This window comes from Trichechus manatus, unplaced genomic scaffold (genome assembly GCF_000243295.1).
Source record: "Trichechus manatus latirostris isolate Lorelei unplaced genomic scaffold, TriManLat1.0 scaffold00056, whole genome shotgun sequence".
Classification (NCBI taxonomy): Eukaryota; Metazoa; Chordata; class Mammalia; order Sirenia; family Trichechidae; genus Trichechus; species Trichechus manatus.
In genome coordinates, this window is record NW_004443992.1 from 15,582,677 (window position 1) to 15,593,726 (window position 11,050).

An 11,050-nucleotide genomic window follows, 5' to 3' on the forward strand; every position below is an offset into this window, starting at 1 on the left:
GTTCAGTTCAAATTCCAACCTGATTCTTGAGCTTCCTCTGTGGCCTCTTACCCTCAGTTTATTAATTTTCTCCCAGCAACAAGAATTATCTTCATTAAACTCTGTTTTATTGACACATGCCTCCCATATTCCCCTCTTCTAAGAACACTGCAATCACTCCCCAGAAAATATTGAACCTCAAAGTTCACTTTTGTTCATGGCCATTGCTATGGATTGAATGTGTCCCCAAAAATATGTATTGCAGATCTGGTGGCACAGTGGTTAACGTTCTTGGCTGCCAACCGGAAGGGAGGTGGTTCGAACCCACAGCCACTCTGCGGGAGAAATACGGGGCAGTCTGCTTCTGTAAAGATTACAGCGTTAGAAACCCTATGGGGCAGTTTCTATTCTGTCCCATAGGGTCCCTATGAGTCAGAATCCAATCCATGGCAATGTGTTTTTTGCTTTACACCTGAGGCTATAATCCCATTTGAGAATGTTTTTTTATTTTTTTTTTGTTAATGAGGAAGTATTAGCATAGGGTGTGTCTTAAGTCAATCTCTTTTCAGATATAAAAAGAGCAGACTGAGCAAGCAACCAGGCAACCAAGCAGAGATGGGGAAAGATAGATGCCAGGCCACATGAAGACCACCAAGGAACCAGGGAGCAGAAGCTGAAAAGAGACAAGAACCTTCCCCCAGAGCTCACAGACAGAGAAAGCCTTCCGCTAGAGCTGGTGCCCTAAATTTGGACTTCTAGCCTCCCACACAGTGAGAAAATAAGTTTCTATTTGTTAAGGTCACCCACTTGTGGTATTTCTGTTATAGCAGCATTTGATAACTAAAACAGTCTTCCTGCTAGTTTATACCTCAAAGTGAGCCAATAGAAATTGACCACTAAATTAGAACTAGAAACCATACATACGGGCCCATAGTCTCTGGAAAGAATAATCAAATAGAGGTTTAAGCAAAAGTATTTCAAATCAATGAAACAGTCACAGATTGTATTTATAAATTTTGATATGTTGGGCTTCTAGGTTGAAATGACCTGGAATGACCACTTAAGGAAATTACATGTTTTTTTGTTTTTTTTTTTTTGGTGGCGAAATATATATAACAAATCTTTGCCATTTCAACCTTTTAAGTGTGTACTGACAGTAATTACATTTACCATGTTGTGTACCCATCCCAACTATTAGTTGAAATTACATCTTGAACAGATGGTAATTTCAGTCTCTTTCATGCCCTGCTTTTTCTTAATTAGTCTTTCAGGCGTGTAATTTTTTATTACATTTAACATATAAAGTTAGGGAACATATAATGAAAAGACAATACCACAGAGTTCATGAAAAAAGCCTCACACCTGAGGCACCACCTAGGCTGGGCTGCATGCATTAACGTCACTTCCACTTTCTACTGCTGTCTAATTGGACTATGTAGTTTAAGAATGATATTTTTAAATGACTTTCATTCCCAAAGGGATCCAAAACGAAGCCACACTCACCTGGGGGATGAGGTGGCAGGAGCGGATCGAGTCGTTAAGGCCCATCCACTGCTGGTAGTTGGGGTACTCGCCCCGGCGCAGGAAGTACTGGTGCCCCTGGTAGTTGGGACGCTCATAGAGCATCCAGCAACCGCTGTCCACCCGGATGGAGTTGCAGCGGCTGAAGTAGATCTGCAGGTTGGGACAGTCGCTGCTGCACTCATAGCAGTGACCCTGGAAGCCCCGGTCCTCATAGAAGGTGATCTGCAAAGGGAAGATAATCCCAAATTATCACTTGATTTCAATAGACCTTCTCTTGCACAATGAAAGAAAAACATAAGTCAGTAATTGCCAACAATTGTTGCTGTGTGCCATAGAGTCGATTTCCACTTATAGTGACCCTATAGGATGGAGTAGAACTGCCCCTAGGGTTTCCTAGGCTGTAACCTTAAGGGAGCAGATCACCAGCTCTTTCTCCGGAGGAGCTGCTGGGTGGGTTCAAACCGCCGACCTTTTTGTTAGTAGTGAGGACTTAACCATTGAGTTTCCAAGCCTCCTTAGACCTTGTATTAAAACAAACAAACAAAACCCATTGCTGTGCAGTCCATTCTGACTTATGGTCACCCTAGAGGACAGAGTATGAGTACCTCAGAGGGTTTCCAAGGCTGTAAATCTTTATGGAAGCTGACTGCGACATCTTTCTCCCATGGAGCAGCTGGTGGGTTTGAAACTCTGACCTTTTCAGTTAGCTACTAAGTGCTTAAGCATTGCACCACCAGGGCTTCGTAGACTTTGTATAGAAGCTGTTTTTTCCCCCCACTTTCTTTCTGTCTAGCTTGTGATCTGCTCACCTTTCCCATGGCTGGTTGACAGAGATGATGCGAGTGTAGTGTGACCGGCCGGCGGCAGCAGCAGCGGTTCTATATAGCCGGATGGCTGCTGCGTTGGCAAGAACAACACAAAAGGGGGCCCGCCTGGTGAGTAAGGGGATTTTATGGATCCCTTTTACTTGCTGAATTCAATGGAAATAACTGTTGATTTTGCCCTTATTCTCTAGTACATTCTAATGCTGTCCTGTATGGGCTGTTCTGATGAGTCTTTAGAGTTGCTTTTATTTGGATTCTTAGTGTTCTCTAAATTTATCAGGACATCAGGCTGAACTTTTGACCTGAAATTCATGTCTCAACATATATGATTCAGTTATGCTCTGTACATTTTCTGGAGAAAATCTATGTCATTATAGAAATGCTCCAGAATTCCAGAGAAGTAGAATTCCGTGAAGTAGAATGAGGCAAGACTTAACTAATTTTCCTTGATAATAGAGACCACTGTATCTTAAAATTTCTTTCTTTCCATGATTTGCCATTCCAGAGCAGGAGAAATCTAAGTTCTGACCTTGGCTAGGCCTCACTCCCTTGACCCGACGCTTTAATAACTATTAACTTCCACTTTGGTGGGTGCACTTCATTTCACTGGAAATCAGCACTTAGTGATCAATTCGTGATAAGAACCACCCATTAATCCATTGCCATGGCATCAATTCTTACTCGTAGGGACCTATAGAACAGGGTAGAAATACCCAATAGGGTTTCCAAGCCTGTAAATATTTATGGAAGCAGACTGCCACATCTTTCTTCCACAGAGCGGATGCTTTAAACCGCTGACCTCTCAGTTAGCAGCTGAGTGCTTAACCACTGCACCACCGGGCTCCTGATAAGAACTAAGGCGGCCGTTTATATAGTCATTGGGTCCAAGACTGAGCAGTATTTTGCTTTATAGGTTGTCTCCCCCTTCCCAGAGGTGGGGTAGGTAGTAAAGATTCCTAAGCTGCCTGGACTCAGGACTTCCATTTAGCACCTGCATAAACTTCGTGAGCCACTTAACCTCTCATAGCTTCAGTTATTTCTTGGTATTTATATCATGGGACCCTATACATCTGTCAGTTTGTCGAACCATGGTTGCTTGCGTGTTGCTGTGATGCTGGAAGTTATGTCACTGGTATTTTAAATACTAGCAGGTTCACCCACAGTGAACAGGTTTCAGCTGAGCTTCTAGACTAAGACAGATTAGGAAAAAGGACCTGACGGTCTACTTCTGAAAAAATTATCCAATGAAAATCTTATGAACAGCAGCAGAACATTGTCTGATACAGTGCCGGAAGATGGGCTCTTTTGGTTGGAAGGCACCCAAAATACAACTGGGGAAGAGCTACCTCTTCAAATCAGAGTCGACCATACTGACGTCGATGGAGTCAAGGTTTCAAGACCTTCATTTGCTGAAGCGGCATGACTCAAAATGAGAAGAAACAGCTGCAAACATCCAGTAATAGGAATATGGAATGTAGGAAGAATGAATCTAGGAAAATGGGAAATTGTCAAAAATGAAGTGGAATGCTCTAGTCGTTAGTGAGCTGAAATGGACTGGCATGGACCATTTTGAATTGGTCAGTCAAATGGTCTACTATGCCAGGAATGACAAATAGAAGCGGAATGAGGTTGCATTCATCGTTTAAAAGAACATTTCAAGATCTATCGTGAAGTACTAGATGTGTCCTGTCAGCAATAGGATAATATCCGTACCCCTACTAGTAAGACCAGTTAATAAGACTATTATTCAAATTTATGCACCAACCACTAATGTCAAAGATAAGGAAATTGAAGATTTTTACCAACTTCTACAGTCTGAAATTGATCAAACATGTAATCAGGATGCATTGGTAATTATTAGTTATTGGAATGTGAAAGTAGGAAACAAAGAAGAAGGAACAGAAGCTGGAAAATATGGCCTTGATGATAGAAATGAAGCTGGACGTTGCATGGTAGAATTTTATGAAACCAATGCAGATAACTTTTTTCACAAACATAAATGGCAACTATACACATGGATCTCACTGGATGGAATACACAGGAATCAAATCGATGACATCTGCGAGAAGAGATGATGGAAAATCTCAATAACTTCATTCAGAATAAGGCCAGGGCCACAAGAGCTAAAATATGACCTTGAGTATATTCCACCTGAATTTAGAGACTATCTCAAGAGTAGATTTGACTCATTAAACACTAATGACCAAAGACCAGAAGAGTTGTGAAATGACATCATACATGAAGAAAGAAAGAAGTGATTAAAAAGATAGGAATGAAAGAAAAGACTAAAATGGATGAAACTTTCTCTTGAACTAGAGTAACTAGAGTGAATGGAAGAAATGATGAAGTAAAAGATTTTACTTCATGAAGCAGAAGATTTCAAAGGGCAGCTCAAGAAGACAAAGTAAAGTATTACAATGAAATATGCAAAGACCTAGAGTTAGAAAACCAAAAGGGAGGAACATGCATAGCATTTCTCAAGCTGAAAGAACTGAAAAGAAAAATTAAGCCTCGAGTTGCAATATTGAAGATTTTATGGGCAAAATATTAAATGATGCAAGAAGCAACAAAAGAAGATAGAATACAGAGTCACTGTACCAAAAAAAATTGTTGACATTCAAACATTTTAGGAGGTAGCGTATGATCAAGAACCGATGGTACTGAAGGAAGAAGTCCAAGCTGCATTGAAGGCATTGATGAAAAACAAGGTTCCAGGAACTGATGGAATACCAATGGAGATGTTTCAACAAAAGGATGCAGTGCTGGAAATGGCTAGCTTATCTATGCCAAGAAATTTGGAAGATAGACTTACCTGGCCAACCAACTGGAAGAGATCCATATTTGTGCCCATTCCAAAGAAAGGTGATCCAACAGAATGGGGGAAATTATCGAACAATATCATTAATATGATGCAAAAGTAAAATTTTGCTGAAGATCATTCAAAAGCGATTGCAGCAGTACATTGAAAGGGAACTGTGAGAAATTCAAGCTGGATTCAGAAGAGGACGTGGAACCACGGATATCATTGCTGTGTCAGATAGATCTTGACTGAAAGCAGAGAACACCAGAAAGATGTTCACCTGTGTTTTATTGACTATGCAAAGGCATTCAACTGGGTAGATCATAACAAATTATGGATAACATTGTTAAGAATGGGAATTTCAGAACGCTTAATTGTCCTCATGAGGAACCTGTATATAGACCAAGCGGCAGTAGTTCAAACAGAGCAAGGGGATATTGCATGGTTTAAAATCAGGAAAGGTGTCCGTCAGGATTGTATCCTTTCACCATACTTACTCAATCTGTATGCTGAGCAAATAATCCAAGAAAATGGACTATATGAAGAAGAACGAAGCATCAGGATTGGAGGAAGACTCATTAACAACCTGTTATATGCAGATGACACAGTCTTTCTTGCTGAAAGTGAAGAAGACTTCAAGCAATTACTGATAAAGATCAAAGACTACAGCCTTCGGTATAGATTCACCATAACATAAAGAAAACAAAATCCTCACAACTGAACTTATAAGCAACATCATGATAAATGGAGAAAAGGTTGAAGTTGTCAAGGATTTCATTTTACTTGGATCCACAATCAACACCCATGGAAGCAGCAGACAAAAAATCAAATGACACATGGTGTTGGGCAAAACTGCTGCAAAAGACCTCTTTAAAGTGTTAAAAAGCAAAGATGTCACTTTAGAGACTAAAGTGCACTTGAACCAAGCCAGGGTGTTTTCAATAGCCTCGTATACATGCAAAAGTTGGACAATGAATAAAGAAGACCAAAGAAGAATTGAAGCCTTTGAATCATGGTGTTGGCAAAGAATATTGAATATACCGTGGACTACCAGAAGAACAAACAAATCTGTCTTAGAAGAAGTACAGCCAGAATGCTCCCTAGAGGCGAGGATAGAGAGATTTCAGCTCACAAACTTTGGACAAGTTACCAGGAGGGAATGGTCTCTGGATAAGGAGATCATGTTTGGTAAAGTGGAGAGTCAGCAAAAAAGAGGAAGACCCTCAACGAGATGGATTGACACAGTGGTTGCAACAATGGGCTCAAGCATAACAGTGATTGTGAGGATGGTGCAGGAATAGGCAGTGTTTCGTTTTGTTGTACACAGGGTCTAAATAAGTCGGAGCTGACTCGAAGGTGCCTAACGACAACAAACATGGGAAAGAATGCAATAAATTAGAAAGAAAAAAAGAGCAGCCTCTGACATTTGGAAGTTAGTCTAGCACTCATGGGACCCTGGTGGCACAGTAATTAAGCATTTGGGTACTAACCAAATGGCCAGCTGTTCAAATCCATCAACTACTCCTTGAAAACCCTATGAGGCAGCTCTACTCTGTCCTGTAGGGTTGCTGTGAGTCAGAATCAACTCAGCGGCAATGGGTTTTTTCTAGCACTCACAGGCCATTAATTCTCCTAATTAGACATAAACAGTCTCACAGAATACCAACTTCAGACAAGGAAACTCTGAGACAATGATAAAATGAGACATAATACGGCTGCTTCATAATTTTGTCTAAGCACAGACAAAAACAAAGTCACTGTGTTGTTGTTATTGTTGTTATTTGCCTTCAGGTGGGTTGCGACTCATAGTGACTGTCTTAGTCATCTAGTGCTGCTATAACAGAAACACCACAAGTGGATGGCTTTAACAAAGACAAATTTATTTCTTCACAGTAAAGTAGGCTAAAAGTCCAAATTCAGGGTGTCAGCTCCAGGGGAAGTCTTTCTCTCTCTGTCAGCCTTCTCATCAATCTTCCCCTGGGCTAGGAGCTTCTCTGTGCAGCCACCCTGGGTCCAAAGGACGCACTCCGCTCCTGGCACTGCTTTCTTGGTGGTATGAGGTCCCCCTGTCTCTCTGCTAGCTTCTCTCTCTTATATCTCAAGAGATTGCCTCAAGACACAATCCAATCTTGTAGATTGAGTCCTGCCTCACTAAGACAACTGCCGCCCATCCTCCCTTATTAGCATTATAGAGGCAGAATTTACAACATACAGGAAAATCACACAATACAGGGAATCATGGCCCAGCCAAATTGATACATTTTTTTGGGAACATAATTCAGTCCATGACAGCGACCCTATGTACAACAAAAAGAAACGCTATCCTGTCATACACCATCCTCACAATTCTTGTTATGTTTGAGTCCATTGTTGCAGCCACTGTGTCAATCCTTCTCCTTGAGGGTCTTCCTCTTTTTTGCTAACCCTCTACTTTACCAAGCATGATGTCCTTCTCCAGGGACTGGTCCCTCCTGATAACATGTCTGAAGTATGTGAGACAAAGTCTCACCATCCTTGCTTCTAGGGAGAATTCTGGCTTTACTTCTTCTAAGACAGATTTGTTCATTCTTCTGGCAGTCCATGCTACATTCAATATTGTTCACCAACAGCATAATTCAAATGCCCCAGTTCTTCTCTGATCTTCCTTATTCATTGCTCACCTTTTGCTTGCTTATGAGGTTATTGTGAATACCCTGGCTTGGTTCAGGTGCGCCTTAGTCCTCAAGGTGACATCTTTGCTTTTTAACACTTTAAAAAGTCTTTCGCAGTAGATTTACCCAATGCAAGACATTGTTTGATTTCTTGAGTGCTGCCTTCATGGGCATTGATTATGAATCCAAGTAAAATAAAATCCTTGACAACTTCAATCTTCTCTTCATTTATCATGAAGTTGCTTATTGGTCCAGTTATGAAGATTTTTGTTTTCTTTATGTTGACGCATAATCCATACTGAAGTCTGCAGTCTTTGAGTTTCATCAGTAAGTGCTTCACTTTTAGCAAACAAGGTTTTGTCGTCTGTGTATCACAGGTTGTTAGCGAGTCTTCCTCCAGTCCTGATGCCACATTCTTCTTCATAAAGTCCAGCTTCTCAGACTATTTGTTCAGCATACAGATTGAATAGGTACGGTGAAAGGCTACAACCCCAATGCACACCTTTTCTAATTTTAAACCACGCAGTATCCCTTGTTCTGTTCGAACGGTTGCCTCTTCATGGTCTATGTACAGGTTCTGCTGGAGCACAGTTAAATGTTCTGGAATTCCTATTCTTCACAATGTTATCCATTATTTGTTATGATCCACCCAGTCGAATGTCTTTATGTAGTCAATAGAACACAGGTGACAATCTTTCTGGTATTCTCTGCTTTCAACCAAGTTCATTCTGATATCAGCAATCATATCTGTTGTTCTACAACCTCTTCTGAATCCAGCTTGAATTTCTGGCAGTTCCCTGTTGATGTACTGCTGCAACCGATTTTGAATGATCTTCAGCAAAATTTTACTTACTTGTGATATTAATGATATTGTTCGATAGTTTCCCCATTTTGTTGGATCACCTTTCTCTGGAATGTATCTCTTCCAGTCAGTTGGCCAGGCAGCTAGCTGTCTTCCAGATTTCTTAGCATAGACAAGTGAGCACCTTCAGCACAGCATCGTTTGTTGAAACATCTCAGTTGGTATTCTGTCAATTCCTGGACACTTGTTTTTCACTAGCGCTTTTAGTGCAGCATGAACTTCTTCCCTTAATGTGATCGGTTCTTGAACACATAATACCTTCTGAAATGTTTGAACACCCACCAATTCTTTTTGGTACAGTAACTCTGTGTATTCATTCCATCTTCTTTTGATGCTTCTTGCATCATTTAATATTTTGCCCCTAGAATCCTTCAGTATTGCAACCCAAGGCTTGAATTTTTTCTTCAGTTCTTTCAGCTTGAGAAATGCCAAGCATGTTCTTCCCTTTTGGTTTTCTAACTCCAGGTCTTTGCACATTTCTTTCTAACACTTTATCTTCTCCAGCTACCCTTTGAAATCTTCTGTTCAGCTCTTTTACTTCATCATTTCTTCCATTCGCTTTCACTACACTATGTTCAAGAGTAAGTTTCAAAGTTTCTTTTGACATCTTTTTTTTTTTTTATCTCTGACTTTTTAATGACCTTTAGCTTTCTTCATGTATGATGTCCTTGATGTCATCCCACAACTCCTCTGGTTTTCAGTCATTAGTGTTCAATGTGTCAAATCTATTCTTGAGATGGTCTCTAAATTTGGGTGGGATATACTCAAGGCCATATTGTGGCTTTCATGGACTTGTTTCAGTTTTCTTCAGCTTCAACTTGAACTTTCATATGAGCAATTAACGGTCTGTTCCACGGTCGGTCTCTGGCCTTATTCTGACTGATGATATTGAGCCCTTCCATCATCTTTTTCCACAGATGTATTCAGTTTAATTCCTGTATATTTCATCTGCTGAGATCTACATGTATAGTTGCCATTTATGTTGTTGAAAAAGGTATTTCCAATGAATAGGTCGTTGGTCTTGCAAAAGTCTATCATGCAATCTATGGCATTGTTTCTATCAACAAAGCCATATTTTCCAAATACTGATTCATCTTCTTTGTTTCCAGTTTTCGCATTCCAGTAACTAATAATTATCAATGCATCTCGATTGCATGTTTGATCAATTTCAGACTGCAGAAGTTGGTAAAAATTTTCAATTTCTTCATCTTTGGCACTAGTGGTTGGTGCATAAATTTGTATAGTAGTTGTAATAACTAGTCTTCCTTGTAGGTATATGGATATTATCCTATCACTGACAGAATTGTACTTCAGAATAGATCTTGAAATATTTTCCGATAATGAATGTGATGCCATTCCTCTTCAATATATCATTTCTGGCATAGTAAACCATATGATTGTCCAATTCAAAATGGCCAATACCAGTCCATTTCAGCTCACTGATGCCTAGTGTATCAATCTGCTAGCATTCCATTTCATTTTCTACAACTTCCAATTTTTTTAGATTCATACTTCATACATTTTATGTCCCAGTTACAAATAGATGTTTGCAACTGTTTCTTCTCAATATGAGTCATGCCACATCAGCAAATGAAGGTCCCAAAAACTTTACTCCATCCATGTCAGTAAGGTCAGCTCTACTTTGAGGAGACAGCTTTTCCTGGGTCATATTTTGAGTGCCTTCCAACCTGAAGGGCTCATCTTCCAACACTATATTAGACAGCGTTCCACTGCTATTCATAAGGTTTTCACTGGCCAGTTTTTTCAGTAAATCGTCATGTCCTTCTTCACAGTCTGCCTTAGTCTGGGAGCTCTGCTGAAACCTGCACACTGTGGGTGCCCTTCTGGCATTTGAAATATTAGTGGCATAGCTTTCAGCATCACAGCAACACACGAGCCACCACAGTACGACAAACTGACAGATGAGTGGTGGAAATTCAATCTGTCACCCACAAAACACAAAGCATCTCCTCTCTTGGCTAAATTGATTAACTTCTTTATCAAGTACAACTTTACCCTTGTTCTAGTCTCACTCCCCATACATAAGATTTACTGAGATACTCAGTTGTAAAATTACCTCTATTTTTTTTGACAACATCTAATCTTGAGTGAACGCCTGCCTTTTTTACGTTTACTCATTCCCAGCATTCCCACAAAATCTTTTTTTTTTTAATTCTTTTTTTTTTAAAACTGTACTTCAGGTGAAGCTTTACAGAACAAATAGTTTCACATTAAACAGTAGTACACATATTGTTTTATGACATTGGTTAACAACCCAATGACATGTCAACTCTCTCCCCTCTAGACCTTTTTTTTTTTTTTTTGGTGAAAATATACATAGCCAAAGATACACCATTTCAAAAATTTCTACATGCACAGTTCAGTGACATCGACTACGCTCTTCCAATTG

General features: G+C 40.0%; 1 protein-coding gene across 1 annotated transcript in view; it reads right to left on the minus strand.

Annotated features, from left to right (window-relative positions):
- The window catches only part of LOC101345634 (gamma-crystallin B-like), a 5,576-nt gene extending 3,255 nt beyond the window's left edge, over positions 1 to 2,321 (minus strand). The window contains exons 1-2 of the mRNA XM_004378308.1: positions 2,313 to 2,321; positions 1,477 to 1,725 (exon numbers count right to left, since the gene is read on the minus strand). Coding sequence (XP_004378365.1) covers positions 1,477 to 1,725; positions 2,313 to 2,321 — 258 coding nt within the window. The remainder of the gene's footprint in view (positions 1 to 1,476; positions 1,726 to 2,312) is intronic.
- Between the last annotated feature and the right edge of the window lie 8,729 nt (positions 2,322 to 11,050).